Source organism: Pseudopodoces humilis, chromosome 18, assembly GCF_049639895.1.
Source record: "Pseudopodoces humilis isolate 2021_Gansu_Grassland_sample_001 chromosome 18, ASM4963989v1, whole genome shotgun sequence".
NCBI classification, from domain to species: Eukaryota; Metazoa; Chordata; class Aves; order Passeriformes; family Paridae; genus Pseudopodoces; species Pseudopodoces humilis.
This window is the reverse complement of record NC_142217.1, coordinates 4,545,952-4,566,980: the sequence shown is the minus strand read 5'-3', so window position 1 is coordinate 4,566,980 and position 21,029 is coordinate 4,545,952. Positions and strand designations below refer to the sequence as shown.

Sequence of the window (21,029 nt, the reverse complement as noted above, 5' to 3'; positions counted from 1 at the left end):
CACCTGCCCGCAGCAGGACAGGGCAGCAGGCAGCACCTCAGCCATCAAAGCAGCACCAGGATTCCTGGATCCCTCCCAAGAAGGGACATTCTGCCTTGAGGAGGTCACTCAAAAAATCCCAGTCTTGTGTAACCTCCAATATCAAAGCAGGGCACCATTTACAAACAATGCAAAAGAGGGTTTATTGAAACCATTCCGGTTACAGCAAGTCCTGCACGGCACAATTTGCAATAAGTTAAAGAACCAAACCAAACGGTCTCAGTGTTAAAAACCACACTAACACAGAACACAGTGATATAGCCATTGCCACCCAGCTGAGTTATTGAATCAAGGCACAAAGTCATTCATTAAATACTGCAAAAAAACAATTACACAGGAAATAAGCTGGAAAACAGACTGGTTTTGTTAAGAAGGTGCTGGTTTGGCACTGATGCGTTTAACTGAGCTGCCACGGTGAAATCTGCATTTCCAAACTGTCCAGAAACATTACTGGACAACTTAAAGCCAGAAAAGCTCCCCAAAGCTGAAAATCCAGCTCTCCTCAAGGAACATTCAGTGTGCCTATGGGAAGGTCAAGTCTGGGTAGGGATCTGAGGAGGGAGAGTGCGGTGAGAATACAGCTCAGGCACCTTGCTCCCAGCCAGGGGAATCTCAGCAGGAAACAATCCACATCCAGCACTCAGGCTGGACTACAGTGCAAGCCTGGGGGTCCCCTGCCCTGTGCTCTGCCCCAGCTGGCTGAAGGGCAGCCTCAATCCAGCCCTCTTATGGCTGCAACACTGGCACAGAGACCTGGGGGGCTGTCGGGCCTAAGGTGCTGAGCAAAGAGGAAACCCAAGCTGGGGGACACAGCTGGGGAGCCTCCCTGCACTGCTAAACTCTCTCAGAAAACAGCTGGGAAGAGAGGCAGAGGGGCAGCCCCACCATTTTGATCCCAGGGTGCTTTGAAGGGTATGAAGCAGTCCGCAGAGAGCATCCCTGGCTCCCTGCACAGCCGGGACACCCCAGGACTGGCTGCCTGGACTGCCTGGGATATGGCCATGGGGCAGAGGGAGATAGGGCACCCTTTAGGTAGCCACTGGCCAGCTGGAAGCAGGTGTCCAGGCAGCCCAGCTCCCTGTGCTGTCAGGCTGGGAGGGCTGGGGCTGTGGAATGAGCTCCTGACAGCAGCTGCCCAGTGGCACATTCGGGCTCAGCAGTGGCTGAAGGGAAGAGCTGATGCCTGATGCTGCACATTCCCATCCTACAGTGTTTCTACACATCCACCAAATTCAGACTCAGCAAGGGAGGGAGGCACTGGCCAAACCCCCTCCAGCACTGCAGAGCTTGAGAGAGGTTATTTTTAGGCCTATTTTTATTTTCAGGACTGAGCAGCTGTTTCAAACTGTTTGTCTTGGGTTGCAATGCAAGATGTAACCAGAAGTATGTATCCTATTACCACCTGTTAAAACCAGGTGGGGCAGTGTTCTTTATCTCTTCTACAACCCATCCTCCCTCCAGGGGGATATCTTCTGTTCATGAGCCATTCAATCTCACTGCAGGAGTGATAAAATTCCACCATCACATCGTGAGATGCTCCACACAGGGGAGGAGCCAAGCATTCCTACCTGGATATAACTGGAGCCTTTTAACACCACAGCAGCCTTTCCCCACTGGACTCCCAGAGAAGAGAGCAGACCCATCTACACCTCCAGACCTTCAGAGGAAAACTACACCATTCTATAGGATCATTGCTTCAACAGAACCACATCTGTCACTCCAGGAGGACTGCAGCCACCATTTAACTGGATTGCTACCAACAGGTAGCCTGACCAACACCTGACCAACAGGGTGTCAAGGTTGTATTCTGACTCTGTCTGTGGGTTGTTTTTTCTTGGTTTTCTTTTCTTGTACTACTGCATTTTTATTTTAATTTCCTTAGTAAAGAACTGTAATTCCCATTCCTATATCTTTGCCTGAAAGCACCTTGATTTCAAGATTATAATAATTCAGAGGGGGGAGGTTTGTATTTTTATTTATTTCATGGGAGGTTTCTGCCTTAGCAGACACCTGTCTTTTTCAAACCTGTTTTCAGGTTTGAAAAACTGTTTTCAAGGCTCTGCACCTCATTTCTACAGCCTGCATTGGCACCCATCAGGACAGGGCAGAGCAAACACCTCACAGTGCTACATGGATCTCCAGGAGAAACATGTCATACCCACACAGCAGCCTGTGCCATCCCCTTGGGATACCAGGCTGGGCAGAGAGAATAGTGCTCAAGGATCCTCACCCAGCACCTCCTCAATTCCAAGGGCAGGGAGGCAGCACAGAGCTCCTGCCCTTCTCCTGGCAGCAGGGACAGTGCTTGGAGAAGGCTCCTCAGCAGCTGCAAGGCTGAATGAGCAGGGTGCTGGCACTGCCACTTGGGTACAGGGCTTCCCAGAGCAGCAATCCCAGCTCCCAGAAAAGGTTAAAGTGCAATTCTACTCAAGCCAGATCCTCTGGTTCCTTAAATCTGGAGAGGTGGTGGTGGTACCTCCAGAGAGCAGCCAGCCTGAGCTCAGGGGGGATCTCTCACCACCTGTAAGCAGACTGAAGGGAGGAAGGAACATTGATGGATGAGGTGAGAGGATGAGCTCCCACCAACACTGCACAGGCTGGCTGGGAAGGAAGCAGCAGAGGACACAGGTAATCTGGTGACTGTGAAGTGGGACACGTGGGGCTGTTCTTGGGAGAAAAGGCCATTTGCTAGGTAGAATGACACTTTAACCTGTGCTTTGCTGGCCCAAGTGACACAAGACACAACACAGCCATGGCTGGGGTCACCACACACCTCCCACCACTACTGAAGCAGGGCCCAAATCCAGGAGAGGGTAATTGCATATCAACCTGCTGCCAAGCACCTCTCCCCAGCCAGGAGAGCTGACTCAGAAGGGAAATCTAACACCACACAGCGAACTCCATTTCTCAGACATCCCAGAAATCATCAACTCCAGCATCTCAGCAAGTACATGTTTTCCTCCAGATACAATCCTGAGTCAGCACAGTTCTGTGGGCACAGAGGGATGGAGGGGAAAGCCCTCCTCCCTGAGCTGATGACACTTCAGTGGTGGCCAAGCACTGAAGTCCCAGCAGCTCTGAGGACGGATGCTCTGGCAGCTGCCCCCACAGCCTGCGGGTCCCTAGACACTGGGGGTGCTTCCCTGCCAACCACACTTTGGTCTGTGGATAAAGAAAGGCAGCTTCCCATCGGAATCCAGGCTCTGGGCTTGTTGAGAGCATGGCTGCAGAGCAGAGACAGCCTCTTCCCACTCCTCGGCAAGTTCAATCTCGGCTCTGGAATCGCATCCTGTAGAGGCGGTCCCGGATGTGCTGCTCGTTGTCCCCGTCCATGTGGCGCAGCCAGATCACTTTGCTCACCAAGACATCCTCCTTCAGCTTCCTCTTCATCAGGGACACGAGGCCTGGCCCCTTGCCAGGCTGGGGGCCCCGCAGCAGCACATAGCAGGCATGATGGCTCCGCTCGAACAGCGCCGCTGCAACACAGAGCACATGGAAATCCAACCTAAGCCTTCTGTGCCTGGACTGGCCACCAGACCCAACACCATCCACAGGGACCAGGAGGGACCAGAGTCCTCCTGCAGCTCCTTGCTGGAGGGCTGGAAGGAGAGGACTTACCAGTGAACGCAATGATCTGGTCTGTGCTGTCACGGAGCTCCAACAGGACGTGAGTGTAGGAAGGATGGAAAAGGTACAGCTTTGAGAGAGGAGCTCTGTGTCTCTGCAACCAACAGGACATATCAGGACACACACTCACACGTTATCCCAGAGACAACACCAGTACCAGGCTCAGCTACTGCTCATGCTCGACAGGATACACCCAGCCAGACACTTTTCAGCCCAGCTCATCCTGACCGATGCCATTAAGACTAGTGCTGGGATTTTGCTTACTGCTCTCCTTCCCACCCCGAGCTTCCTGCAAATAGCTGGCCTGTCTCCTGCAGGCAGGGGACAGATTTTTGCCTCAGGGCTGGCAGAGTGAGCAAGGAAAGTGGAGGAAGCTCAAGCTGGTGCTTCAGCAGCCTCTGAGACACAAACTGTCACCAGTGCTGCCTGCCACTGCCCCAAGGGCTCTGCAAGCAGCTGAGCTGTGCACCGAGGCTGCCAGAGGCTGCCTGGGGCACAGAGAGGATATTCATGTGGCCACAGAGATCACTGCATGCAATGCTGCCATGGGAGGCTCCCAGGAAAACAGCAGCAGCTCCAGAGGCAGCAGGCCAGAAGCCTCACAGCTCACCTACAGTGCCACACCAAGGCAGGGCAGTGACTCTGCTCACAGAGCCACAAGTTTCTGAGGCTCAGGCTGAAAATGACAAAAGCTGCCAGTGCCACCACCTCCTGCAGGGACACAGCACACCAAACCCACACCCAGTGCATGAGGCTGCAGTGTCAGTGGCACTGAGAGATGGGAATATCAACACTGTGAGAAGGGGGTAACTCCACCCAATTCTGGCACAAAGGCTGGAGAAGAAAAGCAGCCCTCAGCAGCAGCACTCACTGTCTCATTGCCTGGCTGCCGGTAGTCTCCCCACAAGAGGAAGGCAGAGCGGTGATCCGCAGTGGGAAGCGTGGCTGGGCCAGGGCCCTCTGCTCCCGAGTTCAGCTCCAGCTCCCACTGGACTGCTCCAGATCCACTCTCAACAATCATAACCTAGCAGGGAAGAAGGAAAAGGAACTCATGACAAAGGCATCTAACAAGCCATGAGGGAGAAGTCAGGTCAGCTGTCTTTCCTCACACTGTCTATGGGAATGAGTATGTGACACATGGGAAGATGAGGAAATACTTGAAGCAGAGCATCACAGAGCTGGGAGACCTGCAGTTGGCCACATTAGAGTAAAATCACAAGTTCTGCAGCTACTTCAAGGGGTTCAAAGTTCTGTCATTGAAGCCTCTTGCTGAGAAGAGAATTAAAGTGCCTGAGCTGGCTTCAATAACCTGTTGAAAGAGATCCTTTCACAGCTTAAAGCTTCCTAAAATCAGCCAGAGGGAACACATCCCACCAACTGTCCTTGAATCAATTCCTGCTTGAGCTGTGACATACTGAGAAATGGGAAGTTAAAAGGAAGATATTTCAAACCTTCTTCCTGTTGGGTCCAATTTCACTCTCCAGGACAATACTGTGGACATCAGGTTTGTAGTAACCGGACAGTGGCTCCCTGAGGGAGAGAAAGAGCAGGGACAGATCTGAACCCACCCTGATGGTTGGGCATACTTTGCTTTCCCAGCTGCCTCTATCCTCCCACAACTGCCCTGGTAAGAGACTTGACTGCCACAACATTGGGTTGGCCTGGTACCACCCCAAATCTGAGCCCAGCCACATCACAGCAGGCATGAGGAATCAAAGCTCTGAGCCCCTCCATCCTGAAGCAGCTTCCAGTACTTGAGGGGACAGAACACAACAAACAAGATCAAGATATGACCCAGGCAAAAAAAAAAAACAAACCTGCATCTGTCAGGACACTGCTGTTGCTGGGAACCTGGAAATGCCACATCTAGCCCACACTGAGAACATTACCTCAAAGCACGGGACACGTTGAGGGTCCACACAGTGCGGAGATCTTTTGTGTTGATCAGTGTAGCCATCTCTGAGTCCACCACCAAGATGCTGTCCTGTGAGTGCTCGGGAACTTTTGCCAGGTAGTGAATGTCTCTAAATCTGAACAAGGACAGAGAAATTATTAAACTTTTTAGACCGCGGGTGGTTTACCCATGGGTGAGGTTTGGAATTCTCTCCCTGCACAGTAAATCCGAATAGGAACCTCCAACATGCTTTCTCTGCTTTCCTGTGAACCCCGCATGAAGCCATTAACACCAACCCTTTTCCTGAGCTTTGGATGTGCTCCTAAGTTCAAAAGCCACATAGCCAGGAGAGAACAGAGTCCCACCAGGTCATCCTGTCAGGAACACCAGCACCCTCCATTCCACCAGCCTCCAAGACATAACCTCACACCTGAGAAGGGATGCGCGGTGTGTGGTATGGTCAATGTGCTTCTCCCAGTAAGGATCCGGCTGGAAGTTGGGAAGCTTAACTTCCATCCCAAGTGCTGCACTGCACAGATCTTGCAGGGAATATGCATACAGAGAGTTCTCTGTGCAAAAAGAAAAAAAATGTAAAAAGCAAGAATGAGAGAGATAAGTAATCTTGCCCTTGCTCTGAACTCTATGATTTTCCAGATCTGTCAGATCAACTATATTTTTAGGGCTTGCATCATAGAGTTGTAGTGGTATTTTGAGACTCAAGCCTGCTATTGAATGCTTTTAACATTTTATCTGTTCATAATCCAAGTGTTCCACAGTAATCATTTGCTATAAATGACTGCCTAATCCTTACATGCTTGACATTTGTTAAATAAAATCACTACAGTACATAACAAACTGCAGTTTAAACAGAAGCTCCCCCCCTCTCTTGGCCCTGAACAGCTCTTTGACTAGGTGAAAACTCCACACAGCTTGTAAGAATGCAAAACACACTCTCAGATGATGTTTACTAATCCTGATCTCAGTTACAACCACTCTTTCAGACTGAATTCCCAAGCAGAGCTGTACCTGTGTAGAAAAGGAAGTAGGAGGAGGAGTGCAGGTGCAGTCTGATGTAGCGAGCGTTGCCATCCATGCTCAGGCTGCCAGTGGAGCCGATCTGCTGGCCAGTTTTTCCTGAATGGATGAAGGTCTTCACCTACCCAGGGAAGGGATTAAAGACAAATACCAACAAGGTTAAACTGAATGGGAGCAGCACAGGCTTGGATGGAAAGTCTCTCCCTGGTTTTGGAGGAGCAGGCATAAGTTAGGTGACACCTTTGCTCTGAATTCTTCTCCAAGTTTGAAAACCACTTCCAGCAGAGCCACCTGCTCTGAGAATTTGCTACTTCTGTCACCCATCCTCCTTACAGACTGTGACTGTGGAACAGCAGCCCCAGCTCTGTAAGGACAGCAAAGATCCATTCAAGCCTAAGATGGAGATGACCTAATGTCAGTAACAATGCAGCATATGAACATGGGAAACTTTTGGCTTCACATGGTAGCTCTGCTAAATATTTTAAGTGCCTTAATCTACTCCTCCTTAGGGTCATGTGAGTCCAAGAAAATAAAAGAGCTGATAGGTTTCTTTCTATTCTTTATGCAGAGTAACAAAATCCACTAAAAACATTTCACCCAGGAGAATGTTAAAGTCATGATCAGATTTAAATGTCTGAGCAACAGTCAGAGTCTGGGGAGTGCAATGGACTTTAGGGAAAAGTGAAACATCTGACCAAGAGAAACAGCATCCATCGGAGATGCTGAGTCAGGCAGGAACCCTTCCCTCTTGTCTTGAGAGGGAGGGACTGGGAAAGAGAAGGAAATCTGCTGTTCCCAAAGCAAATCTGGCAGGTGAAAAAGGGATAAAGTTTGCTGGGGAAAATGAGAACACAACTGGAGATGGCAATGCATCCACCAGCTATTCCCAGCCTCCTGCACTGGGAGGAGACACATACCAGCTCTGGCAGATCAGCTGCACCTTTACTGGCAAGCACTGGTCCAGTGGCTGCCCTGGGACAGTGACAGCCAGGGGTATTTACACAGGGAGAGAGAAAACACAACATTTTCCTTGCTGCACTGCCAATCCCTCTGTGCTGCCACAGGACACACATCCTGAAAACTGGCACATTTTCTGGGATGTGTTTGTGCTGAAGCTTGCAGCAGGTAGGGGTCAATGGACTCTCTGGAAACGCTGCCATGTAACCCTCTGCACACAGACCCTTCCACAGACTGCTCACAGCTCTGGCCTTTCAACTGCAGCCCTTGATAGCAACAAAGCTCCTCTGCTTGAGTGCTGAATCTCCCTTCTGACCAGCCCTTTCCAAGCTGCAGAGCTCCACTCCAGCTCCTACATTTGCGTGATTTCTCAAAAGAGAACATACTTTTCCTTAAGTTGGCAGAGTGCTTGCCAAATCCAGAGGGAGGAAGGGATTTCATACCAAGATAGCAAGAGAGCTTAAATGGAAAACAGATCAAAAGGCAGTCCTGCAGAACAGAGGCTACATTCAAACTTTTCTTGGCTGCCTAAGATTAAAAAAAAAACAAAAGTCTTGAGATAACTGGGATAGCAAAAGCAAGGAGGAAAGGAAACAGAGACAACTGGAGGAGGTGGAGAAGATAGAATTTCTGATGCCTCTGGCAACAACAATGCCTTGGACAGCAAAACCCTATTTTCTTATGGAGGACATTGGCCAAGAAGGCCAATGGCACCTGGCTTGTACCTGCCATAGGGTGGCCAGCAGGGCCAAGGAAGTGCTTCTGCCCTTGTACTGGGCGTCGGTGAGGCCACACCCTGACTGCTGTGTCCAGTTCTGGGCCCCTCAATTCCAAAAGGACACTGAGGTGCTGGAGCAGGTCCAGGAAAGGGAACAGAGCTGGGAAAGGGTCTGGAGCACATGTCCTGTGAGATGGAACTGAGGGAGCCTGGGGGGCTCAGCCTGGAGAAAAGGAGACTCAGTGGGGACCTCCTCACTCTCCGTAACTCCCTGACAGGAGGGGCAGCCAGGTGGGGGTCAGGCTCTGCTCCCAGGGAACAGGGACAGGACAAGGGAAAACGGCCTCAAGCTGTGCCAGGAGAGGTTCAGGTTGAACATCAGGAGGAATTTCTTCCCAGAAAGGGTTGTTAAGCATTGGAAGAGGCAGCCCAGCAAGGTGGTGGAGTCACCATTGTGGGAGGTGTTCAAGGAAAGCCTGGACGTGGCACTCAGTGCTCTGGGCTGAGTGACAAGACAGGGATCAGTCACAGGTTGGACTTGATGATCTCAGAGGTCTGTTCCAACCTTAATGATTCCATAACTCTGGTATGAGGACATGGGGCTCCCACTGGTCCCATCAGACCCACAGGGAGCTGCAGCTTGTGTGCTTTGAACAGGACAGACTGGGCATGCAGACAATGTTGTGCCACTCCATCAGGGATGTAGATGCTTCAGCAGAAAACCTGTTCTAGCTACATGACTTTCCCCCTCTCAGCAGTATTTGGAGGGAGATAATACAACCAGCAGCTGTTTCACTAAATGAACTCAGATCAGAATTAACCAGCACAGTGACACTGGAAGAGCAGTGCAAAGCAGACCACAGGCAGAGAGAGGGAAGGGATCAGAAAAGAGCAGTGCTGGTACAAAAGCACTGACTGTCAGCTGTGCTTTGATCTAAGAGCCAAAGCTGTCAGGGTTTGTTCACTTCCACTTCCCTAAGCAGAGAAGAAGGAAACTGCAAGCTCATCTTGCCCCAGCTCACTCCCCAGACAGCATAGGAACATGCAGTGAGGACAGCACACTGAGAAGGGGGAAGGGATTACTGCCCAGCTCTTTGATTTATTTTATTTTTTTAAATCATAAAACACTTGTGCTGATTTGGGAGCACATCTCTGGAGGGTGGGAAAGAACCCACCCCAAACCCACAGAAACCAGAGGCCTCTGGACACTTCCTCTGAGATTACAAGGTGGAAATAAACAGCATTCCTGCCATCCCCTGTGGCAGCCACAGGTTATCAGAGCTTCAGGACGACATACCTGGCCTCCTTTAGTAATAAAGATTATCAGGTCCTCAACTCCATCATTATCCATATCTGGAATCACTGACAAAGGAGTCAGCACAGTATAATTAGCTCCAAAGTCACTGGATTGCCTCCATAGAACTGCCCCTGGAAAACAGTGGGAAACAGTCATTAAAAGGCATCTTAGGTTTAAAGGGTATTAATGCTCCTGTTCCAGCACATCAGCACCACAAACCAGCCACACTTATGCTCATCATGGGGTACCTCCTTGCCTTTCTGCATTCCCAATGAATCCCAGCACCCACAATTTCATCTTACATTGGAAAGCAATCCTAGCTGCCTGCAGGAATGCACCCAAACACCCTGGCACAAAGAACAGCTTGCTTCCCTCGTGCCTTTGGTTAACAAGCTTCCCAGCATGTTCATGGCATGGAGAATCCTTTGTTGTGATCCAAATCCCTGCTGCTGTGCACTTAAATCTGCAGACATTTTGAGACCATAAAGCACCTGAATTCTGACCAGTGTTGCTGCAACTCCTGGCAGAACCTTCTTTGCTGCAACTTGTCTCCTGCAGATATTCCTGCAGAAGTTTCCCAACGACATGACTAGCCACAACTCAGGCCACATCCCACCTTTCCCTCGTCTGAAGAACACACACAGCCCAAACTTGTTTGTAAATTGAGGTATCAAAGCTTTGCTTTTTAAAAAACTGGGGGGTGGCTGTGGGCCACCTTCCAGTCACTGCCCAGTGCAATTTGCAGTGGAATCTGGCAGGGAAGACCCTGCTGGGGGGTTTTCTTTCTAATGAACACTTCAGTGTCTGATTAGGTGCTCCCAGGGCAAATGTTTACCCTCCCCTTTACCCAGCATCACACACAGCAATTATCATTTCAGGAATGCAAAGTAATCATCTGTTCTTTGTTAGGAAGGCAGCTGGACTGAAAGCCAAGGAATTACTACTTGATGCTGTCTGCAATAATTTAAGGCAGGCTGTATTTCTAGTAGGATTGCTCCAAAGCTTTTACTGCAACGCTGAAAAAACCACTTGGATTTGTTACTATGACAACAGATGTGAAGTGAAGAGAGCAGATTTCCTAGTTTCCTTAGGAAATCATGGGAAGGCAAAGAATTTTGCCCTCAAAGAAAAGAACTAGGCAGAGGAAGAAGAGAAGTTTTAAATTACCACATTCTAGCTTCAGGACTGTCCAAAGGTACAAGAGTAAGACCAGGATAATGAAATTCACTTGTCAGTGCAGAAGGCTCTAATTGGTGGTGGTTAGACAGCAGAGTTTGGGAGAAAATATCTTATTCTCTTAAAAGAACAGTCTGAGTTAAGAGAAACAGGTGACACTGAGCTGGATTCAACCCCAAGCACTTGAGAAGTTTTCCATGCTCTAACCCAGCCCAGAGAGCACAGAAACCAGCCCTCTCCTGCTCCATCAGCAGGAGATGGGGCTGTCGTGTCTGACATCTGCAGTGCCGCAGCACTTCCTCAGAGCCCGGGGTCACGGCACCAGCACGGCACGAGGAGCCAAGATGGAAATCAGGCAAGTGCCTAGACTGCAAATCTAACCTGGGTGAAAGGGTTGGATTTTTTTGGTCTGGAAGGAATAATAAAATCAGAACTCCAAAGACTCTCACTTCAAGAAGACACAGAGGACACAGAGACTTTTCTCCCTGTCAGACATTCTCCAGGTTGGAGTTCTGGTTTATTTATTTTAGTGGTTTCTCACATAGATGCAGTTCCATCTTCTGATCATCATGGTGCCCTTTCTGCCAAATCCCACAGGAGACCAGAACCACCCACAGGGCTCACAGTTCAGGCTGCTGGAGATCAGGTGAAGAGAGAAGGTGTAACAAAACTCTTACTCCTGTCTGCTTCCTTGAGACTCTGCCTCAGGCTATGGCAGAGATGGAATAATACACAGCTACAAGGACTTTTGCTTTGACCTGGAACAGTTAATCTTAAGCTCCTATGTGTCCCAGTTTGCTGGTAAGATAAACATGCAGGAATGTTAAGATGTCCCACACAAACAGGAGCATGCACTCCTACACTTCCCTTCCTGCCTCGGGTCACTTCTTGTGGCAATGAAGAAAGGAGGACTTAACACAACTTCAACTGATAAAAAAACATGAACTTTATCAGCATTTAAAGATCAAAACCACATCAGACACATTCAGATGATAATCTGCCTATCTCTCCTTCAATCTTCCTACTGACAGGGGCTAGACAGCCTGAGAGCCCTGGAATCTCACCAAATCCTCCACGATGATGAATCATTAACAGCTAAAGATTGTGCTGGCTACTGTTTTTAGCACACTGTGATGTAAGCTAGACTTTGCCTCTTTGAATACATTTAGCCTATTTAAATACATTTTATTCTGCTCTGCCCTCCTAACCCCCAGTCAACTAAGCTCAGAAACTATTTTTAACCTACTTAATAGCAAAAAAGGCATCAAATACATAAACTCCTGGGTTATTCACTTTTCTATCTGATGCATTTTTTCCTCTCTTGCTTTCAAGTTATCTATGGAATGTTTTCTTTGCTGTATTGCTGTGACCTGTAGCCTAGCCTGGTTCCTTCTCTCCACACTTGCCTTTATGGCTGTCTTTAGTTACAAGCCTTTGGCTCCATAGCCAGCTTTCTACACTTGGACCTGAAAGTAACTACTTCATTAATAGTCTGAAAATAACCTGTGCTAAAGCCTACACATGAGGAAAATGGTACTAAGATGTCTCTGTTGGTACAGAAACTTTCTAGCTCTGTGTCCATCTACACTTCCATCTATACACTGGAAATTAAAAGCTACACCAGATTTTCCTCAAGTTCCTTAGAGCTGCACCTCTTGATATTTTTTTTCCGATTTTTGGAAATCAGAGTGTGAGGGGTTCAATACCAGATACAAAGGATGGGATCCTAGGGAGAACATGTACTGTTTAGACCTTTGAAACAGTAACCTCCAAAATGGAAATGTATTTTAGGCTTCACCAGCAAGGAGGGTTCAAGGTGCAGCAGATGATCACTGTTTCTAAAGTAATACAGGCACTCCTTACCCCCACCCACATTAGGCAAGATGATGATGATGAATTTCTCCACCTCTAAGTTTAGAAAGGAAGAAACCTTTCCAGAGGAACTAGGCAGAAGCGTAGACTACTGAAACAGACTGGCAAGCACTTATCCTGAGCGCTCTCCTTGACAACTATAAAATCATAAATGCCTAGAACTCCCACTCCTCCTGCCACAGCAGGCACTCCTGGCACGCACACACAAATAACTGGGAAACGTTGCAGGTGCAGGTTTGTGTCTCACCCTGAAGAGTATAAAGTAACATTCACAGCTAGTGACTGCTCCTCCTGTTTCAAAAGCTGCTGGAACACTGGTCTTACAAAACAGTGGCTGGCACAAACCCCCACCAGAGCACAGTCTTTGGAACAGCGAGGCCGAGAGCACGAGCTCCTCAACGCAAGTGGCTCTGGCAAGGTTTCCAAGATAATAAATACCCAGTGCCCATTGTTCATGTACCAGCCAGTCATGTCACACTGCCGTCCCCCCTGGAGGCCACCAGGTGAGGACAGCAAGTGGCCCATCCATCCCCTGTGTGGCAGCAGGGCTCTGCTGGGACTCACCTGTCTGCAGGTCGACTGCTGTAAGGGACAGTGGCTTCTCCACCACGAGGCAGCCCGGGCCCCCCGCCGTGCCCAGCTGCTGGATGCCACACTGCAGCCACTGCACGTCCTTCGCAGCAGGGCTCTCCCAGAGCACGCTGCCATTCGTGCCTGACATGGCAGCAATGAAGGCACAGGGAGACGGCAGCCCTGGGGAGAAGAGGTGTCAGAGGGAGCTGCCCCTGCACCCACCTTTGCCACCCTGCACCACCCAGGAGCTGGGACTCACCCAGCTCCTCTCCCCACCCAGTTTTCTCTCCCAGTCATTAACTGGAACTAGAAGAGAAAGGACAGCCCTCACTAGAAGGTGTTTTTGAATCAGGTACCTTCATCCAGACAGGACATGTTGAAGCTGCTGCTGCCATTGCTGGATTTGAAAGCAAAGAGCACATCTTGTACTTTGTCTTCATTCACATCTTCTAAAGCAAGGAACTGGTAGGGCACTGCAAGAGAACACAAGCCAGGCTCTGGTGAGGATCTTCTTTGCCCACAGCAGACAAAGTTGGAGGAAAACACAAATTCCTAGAGACCTACTCACTGCCTCCATCCTGGACATCAGGACAAATTGGCTTTTATATTAAAAAAAGCCATGTACACAAGTACTAAGGACAAGAAGTTAGTGCCAAACAATTTTTAAAATTTGCAATCCTCCAGAGGATTTGTCTTTTTGAAGAGGCGAATAGCCAGAATTTGAACTATGCTGAACAAACAACTCTGGTCTTGGAGTGAAGTTACTATTCTCAAAGTATAAAGAAGCCTCAGCCAAGCCCCACAAAACCCAGATACTCCATCTTTCTATCAGCTAAAAGCAGCTTTCCTGAGCTCACAGTAGCAGAACCCGGGATGTCTGCAGCACCTCATGCAGCTCAATCCCTGCTGTGAGCACTATCTCTGCATTTACAGCACATCCAGCACAACCCACTGCACACAAGATTAAAGAAAAGCTCTCCCAGAAGTGATTGCCGAGTCACTGGGGAGCAGGACCTAGGCTATAGAGCCAACTACAGCAACCGGAATAAAAATAGCTATAGTAAATATAAAACAATTTATTAAATAAACAAGATGGAATTATTCTTCTCCCCTTCCTGTCGGCCATAGGGAAAAGGGAAAAAGTCAAAGTGGCAGAGGAAAAAATGCCCAACTGCCTCCAACCTCAGCTCAAACTCCAAGGGAACATTTTAAAGGGCAAGCTTCAACAGTGGTTTATTCCCAGATACCCTTTCTCTCTTTTTTCTTTTTTTTTTCTGTGAACGAGGCCAGCCTGCTACCTTGTTAGCACTTCAGAGCAGCATCTAATTTCTCCACTAGATCCTGTAAACACCTCCTGGAAGGCCACTCCAATTATGATGGGCCATTGCTTATCCAGGTCAGGTATTCAAAGCTCTGGCTCCCAAGGGCTGCATCCCTGCAGGTCTGGCTCCACACTGTGCTTAGATAGAGGCCCACAACCCAAATCCGTGGCACAGAAAGGAAAAGGACTCTTGGTAAGTATTTATTCTGCTGCAGCAAGCTCACCTGCACTGTTGAAGTATTGGAACCATGTTCTTTCCGAAACTGGCCTCTCTGGGCAGGGAATGATAAAGGAGAAAGCAAACACAATGATCAGGCAGAGGAACAGGGAGATGAAGAAGGCAGCAGTGCGCCATCGGGACAGCCGGGACAGCCCCGAGGACTTGACAATCCTCCTCTCCACAAAGTTTTCATGGTTCTCCTGAGCTTTTACATCCTCAGTCTTCAGAGGGTGGATCTCAGCTTCTGAGTCCTTGTTATCCATCACAGCTCATTCATCGGTATTCAGACACCCTTCTTCCCCTTCACCTGCAACAATGGAAAGAGAAGTTAAAATACATTTTGAAATATATTTTAAAAACACAAATTAAAATATTCTGTGACTATCTGATATTCACACTGGAAACATTTAATGGCAGGTGAGCAAACCAGTGTTTTGTCACAGAGCTGGACACAACACACTGCTGGTGCCGGAGGTCTCCCACACAGAGCAATGGAGAGTCCGTGGAATGCAGGAACAGCACCAATTCTTCTCCAGAGGAGGAGAGCAACCCTGCTGGAGCTGGACAAAGAAGGCTACAGACCCCACACAGAAAGGACTGACTGGTCTGCAGGTCTCCCTCTAGAAAAACAACCCAAAAGCTTCTTTTGTTGCAAAGACTTATTGCCGCCTCCTGTGTGTGTCAGCCTGACTCCCAGGAGAGGTGAAAGGAAACACTTGTGACCTTTACATCCCAACATAAGGCTGTTCTCTAATGTGCACTTGAGCTTCCCCTGGAGAGACAGAAACAAACACCAACACATTCTGTATAGGGAAAAAACAAAGCTATTCGACACCTTCTTACATGAGAAACCACTGGGTAAGTTCAGCAACCCAGCCCTGAAGAAGGCAAAAGAGCAATGACTTCCCTGCCTGGAGAAAAATCAAGACAGGAGCTGAGACTAAAATCAAGCAAATTTGATTTCATCATGGAAGAGCTAACAACTGCTATCTTAGCTTCTCCTGCTACAAATCATAACCTTGGGCTACAACTATAATAAGCAGAGGGTTTCTGTGTTAATTTGCTATAAAAAGTTGGGGGAATGAGCCCTTGTCAGTTAAGAGGAGCCTGGAAGTCATTAGCCACAACAACAGTAAAAATCCATGTTTTATACAGGTTCTCTGATAGTGCTTCCCACAAGGGAAGAAATAAAGAATAACACATTCCAGTAGGCTTGGAAAAAGCTGCTTGACAGTGTTATGAAAAGTTATATCAGAGCAAATAACCACGACAACCAAGCCAATTTTCCATGACTGTGCCCCAGCAGTCACGTGTTTGGGTTCTCCACTGCAGCCATTTACTTCCCCAGCAGAAAAGAGCTTAAAGTCAGCACCAACACAGTGCAGAGAGCCTGGGATTCCAACTCCAACAGCAACAGGGCTCACTGTGTCTCACGTTCCTACCCAAGCTCATTTACAGGCTCTGTGAAACACAAGATGTTTCCTTCCTGCTCCTTCAGGCAGCTGTGGCTCCCCAGGCTGTCCCTGTCCCACTGCAGAGGCCTCTTCTCTTCTGGGTACAAATCACAAGGGGACAGATTCATGGCAAGGCAGCCCTGAGGCACAGAATCAGCAGGTCAGTCTGGCACTGTCAACCCTTTAACCTCAGAGCCTGCTGGACTTAGAAGCACTTACTCCAACCTGAGCACTCTGGCATTTGTTCTACATCAAGTACAGGATCTCATTCCAGATAATTTAATTCGACCTGCACAATACCATGCAAACAAATCAATAATGCAGAAGTTGCATCTTATTCCAAAGATCTTACTTCAAGGATTTCATCTGCCCTTCTCATCAGCCCACCAGCCACACCAGGGACGCCTACATGAGGCTGGCTGTTCCCAGACCTGCAGCAAGCACCTGATGGGTAGGAAGGCTCCAGATGGAAAGGGGAACAGATCAAGTGGTGCTTTCAGCCTCTGCCCCGAGCTGAGCATTGCTCTTTTACTGCACCAGGCCTTGAGCAGCTTCACAGTACAAGGCTCCAGGCACAGGCTGAGCAAATGTTTTACTGGTGTGGATCAGCCACGGCCACAGCAATGGGGACAGTGGCAGAGTGAGTTATGTGACCTCCCCTGTGCTGGGGCAGGTAGCTTTTGTGTCCCTGGAGTGCCCAACTCCAGCAGCATGGAGAGGGGGATCTTCTCAAAACCAGCACCCTCAGCATGGGCTGCAACAGGGCCCCAGTACAATCCCACTGGCCTCTCCAGCAGGGCCTCTGCAGCCTCCCAGTGTAGAGCTGGGATAGATCCAGGGCATACCAGCACCTACAAGACTTCCCAAAAGGAACCAAACCCAGCTTTCTCCCCTCTCTGTCCAAAAGGGGCAACACCTAGCATTGATGGCATATTTTTATGACTCACTATAAATCCCAGCACTGTCATCTAGACTGGGATGAGAACAATAAAGAAGCAGTAATTATCCTGACAACCCCAGTAATTCCCCTCTTTTTTGCAGCGATGACCCTATGGAGCCACTGAGTACAAAGAGCTCTCAAAGCCTTTAAAGCAATTCTCTCTCTTTTCTTTCAGGGTTTGAATAATGCCCTTTGCACCCCTGCCAGAGCAGAGGCGGTGCCAGAACGAGGACCACAAAGGTCAATGGCAAAGACTCAAACAATGCAGGAAATCCCAGCGCCCGCTGCTGCCAAAGTACATGCTGGCAGCATGTGGAATGGCCTGAGCTCGGAACAACAAAGAGGGCTGGTAATTAGTTTAATTGAAGACAAGCAGAAAATGATAGTGTGCATCTGAGATGGTTTTACTGTCCTCTAGCAGCCGACATCTTGTCTCCTGCTGGAAGAGGACACAAAATAATTCAGCTGGGAAGTTTAACACATGCAGGCACCTTTCAAGGGAGCAGGCAGTGACAGGATTCTGCATTGCTGCAGTGTGACACACACCACATGCCATAGATCTGGGATGGGAGAAAACATGGGAGAAAGACTTTGTAGAATGAGAAATAATTAGAAGACACATGAGAAACTCAAACTGAACCCAGACAGGCCAGGGAGTGTGGCAGCACAGCCAGGATCTGCATCTCAGACTCCAGGGCTCCCAAGCTTTAAAGGTTGCTTCCCCCAGCTGTGGGATGAGCTGGATGCAGTCCCCAACCCAAGCTGAGGGGGAGAGAACACCCTTTTCTGTACCACAGTAACAACAGGGACAGGACAAACACAGCTTAACTCACCTTCACTGTCCTGTTTCCTGAAGCCACAGTGCAGATTTACAGATCTGATCTGCCTCAAACCAGCGACACTTGCACAGCTAAACCCAAGGGACAAACACCATCAGCAGTAGTCAGACAGAACTGCCTGACAAGCACAGAGAACCACAGACAGTCAGGTGGATGAAGACTGGTGACAGAAACCATTTAAGGATCTGTGCATTGGAAAGGTTTAACTCATTTTCCACTCATAAAACACTGACCAACGGCATCTGGAATGTCACCATGCACCAGTTCTTCCCAGAAAATTTCTAACAATATGCTATAACTTAGATTTGATGTTCAACACGTTTTTATCTTCCACAGAATGATGAAATCAGGTTCTGACTGGACATTTTAGGAACACAAACACAGCATTTGGCTGGTTTAGTTCTGTTTGGTTGGTTAGTTTAAACATCTCAGAGGTTTCCTTCCTGTCAGCCCGAAACTGCTGAAACCCCAAGCTGCAAGCAATGAAGACAAAACAGCCAGGTTTTGCTCTGAATAAGATGCAACATTCCCATCACAGCTATTTCCCATGAGCAGACTGTTGGGTTTTGATCCCATGCACAGTGTGACACTGCAGCAAACTCACTGGGCAGTCACCTGCTGTGACGTTCAGTCTCGGGTCCTTTGTTCCTTTTTCTGCAGTCCCACTTACATCAGGACAAGAAGAAATAACATGTAAGATTTCCTAAAATGAGCTGTGCTCTCCCGAAGACCCTCAGGCTGCATGCTGCATCATTTTGCTGGGTCAATCTGCAGCTCACAGCTCTTTCCTGACATCAGGTCACAGCCAAGAGCTGGCTGGGGACAATGACCTGAGCAGACCATCCCTGTCTGACACTGGGGCACCTCTGCTCCTGGCATGTCCCCAAGGCCCTTCGAGGGACACAGTTTGTAACCCAAACCCCACCAACAAGACTGGTGTGGCCCTGGCACAGGTTTCTCAGATAATCTGTGGCTGCCCCTGGATCCCTGGAAGTGTACAAGGCCAGGGTGGACAGGGCTTGGAGCAACCTGAGACAGTGGAAGGTGTCCCTGCACATGGCACAGGGTGGAATGAGATGAGCCTTAAGGTCCCTTCCAAATCAAACTATTCTGGGATTCTCCTGCTGGAGTTGTCTTCAGGTTCTTCTGAAATGACATTTAACCCTCCAGTGCAGTCACAGCATATGACACAGAGCACTCACAGAAAGGGAATTAGAACCTCCTCCAGAGCACAACCACCTTGCAATGTGATACATCTGCCATTTGTAGGAGAAAACTCTTATCCAGGGTAGTTCTCACTACAGACAGGAGTTCAAATACAGAATCTCAAACTGTTACCCAGTATTATTTCCATAAGACCAATGGGAAGATCAAAACTCTAAGGAAAAGAACAGCGTTAAAGCTGTGTGGAACTGATTACAGGACAGACCAGTAATAACAACCGAGCTGCAGAAACACCAGTCATTTATAGTCTCTGGGCTTACAAGCCCCACTGCATCCAAGCCTCTCCCCTCACAATCCCTTGTGCCATCTCCAAGAGTAGCTGTCAGCAGGGTGCTTGAACCTCCCACATCACAGACACTGAAACACCCCCACCTCAGCCACAGGGCTCCCCTCTTGCCTCAGAAGCACAGTGACATCCCTCACTGCCAGAGACTGAGCACACAAGGGACTCTGGAGAGATCCCTGTGCATGAAAACCCCCTGGAAAAGGCTGTGGTCATTTCATGTGGGTTTATTCAAAAGACAAAAAAAGTGCATTTTTTGGTGGGCACTCACTGCACAGCTCCGAATTCCGTGCTGCCTCCTGCACAGCCTAGAGAGATTTATGGCAGCATGAAAGGCCAGGCTTTGGGGTGGGGCTTGGAGCAACCTGGTCTAGTAGGAGGTGTCCCTGCCCATTGGACAAGATAATCTTTATGGTCCCTTCTAATCAACACCATTCCATGATTCTATGAAACAATGGCCTTCCTCCAGATGTTGTTGTCTTTCAGAGCCACCTTAAAGAGAAATCGCTTTTCTCCCCCCAGAAGTGGAATCTTTATTTCTGTCACACACACACAGAGCAAAGCTCCTCCACAGGCCACTCCACCCACACATCCATCCCTGGGGAGCCTCTGAGCTCCACAGGCAGCCCGATCCTGCCCTGGTACCGGGAAGGGCTGGCTCCAGTCCCTCCCTGCAGGACAGGCTGCCCCTCTCGTTCCCAGCTGTTACGCAAGATGTTTCTGCCTTACAAAATAAGGAGAAGAGGCTGGAAATGAGGTCGGAGTTGAAGACATTGCAGTGTTTTCTTTCGGCAGGAAGCCCTGTGATTCGCGCCTGCAAACCAGGCTTGTGGGCTCCCGAGGGAAGGAGCAAGAGGACTTTGACGCTCTCCAGGGAGAGCGCTGAGGCTCTGGGTGTGCTGAGCTCTGCGGAGCTGAGGGGATTTCTCGGGCTGAAGCACAGACCCGCAGTCCCAGGTGGGAGCAACTCCCCAGGCTTGCTCGCAGCTGCCAGCCTCGGGATAAAGGACCTCGGACCAAAGGGAGCACCTCGGGCTTTGGAAAAAAGGATTAAATTCTCTCCCAGTCTTCCCGCTGCGGTTTGGGGGCACTTCTCGTGCTGCTCAAGGCGGACAGCGAACCCCTCCGGGTCAGCGGGGAAGGCCGCAGGGCTGGGCTGGAAGTGCTGACAGCCGCGGGCTCTCACAGGCCGGGCCCTCCAACGGCCCCACCGACCCCAAGCTCCCGGAGCCGGCGGCAGCGCGCGGGCAGCGGGGACGCTTCGGGAGCCGGCTCCGCTCCCCGAACGCCCCCTCACAGCGCGGAGGCGCGGCCCGCGGACAAGGCCGTGTTCTCGGTGCGCAGCCACGGAGACGCCAGGAGCGGACCAGGGCACCCCCCCCCCCCCCCCCGCCCGGGTCACCCCCTGGCCCCGGCCCGCCCCGGTCCGCACTCACCCCGCGCCGCCGCCGCCACTACCGCCGTCACTTCCGCCTCCATCCCCCCACCGCCCACCGGCGGAAGTGACGTCATCACGCAGGGCACGCTTCCGCCCGGAGCGGCGGGGCCCGGCCCGTCCGG

The 21,029-nt window shown here is 49.7% G+C and overlaps 1 protein-coding gene across 1 annotated transcript; it reads right to left on the bottom strand.

Moving 5' to 3' along the window:
- Positions 1-157: 157 nt before the first annotated feature.
- On the bottom strand, positions 158-20,942 carry FAM234A (family with sequence similarity 234 member A). Its single transcript, XM_014252745.2, has 12 exons — positions 20,906-20,942; positions 14,734-15,036; positions 13,545-13,661; positions 13,180-13,368; positions 9,568-9,698; positions 6,587-6,716; positions 5,991-6,129; positions 5,556-5,696; positions 5,118-5,196; positions 4,538-4,690; positions 3,658-3,760; positions 158-3,515 (listed from the first exon to the last, which is right to left on the bottom strand). Exons 2-12 carry the CDS (start codon positions 14,990-14,992, stop codon positions 3,304-3,306), a joined length of 1,653 nt encoding a protein of 550 aa, XP_014108220.2. The 5' UTR covers positions 14,993-15,036; positions 20,906-20,942; the 3' UTR covers positions 158-3,303.
- Positions 20,943-21,029: the final 87 nt, after the last annotated feature.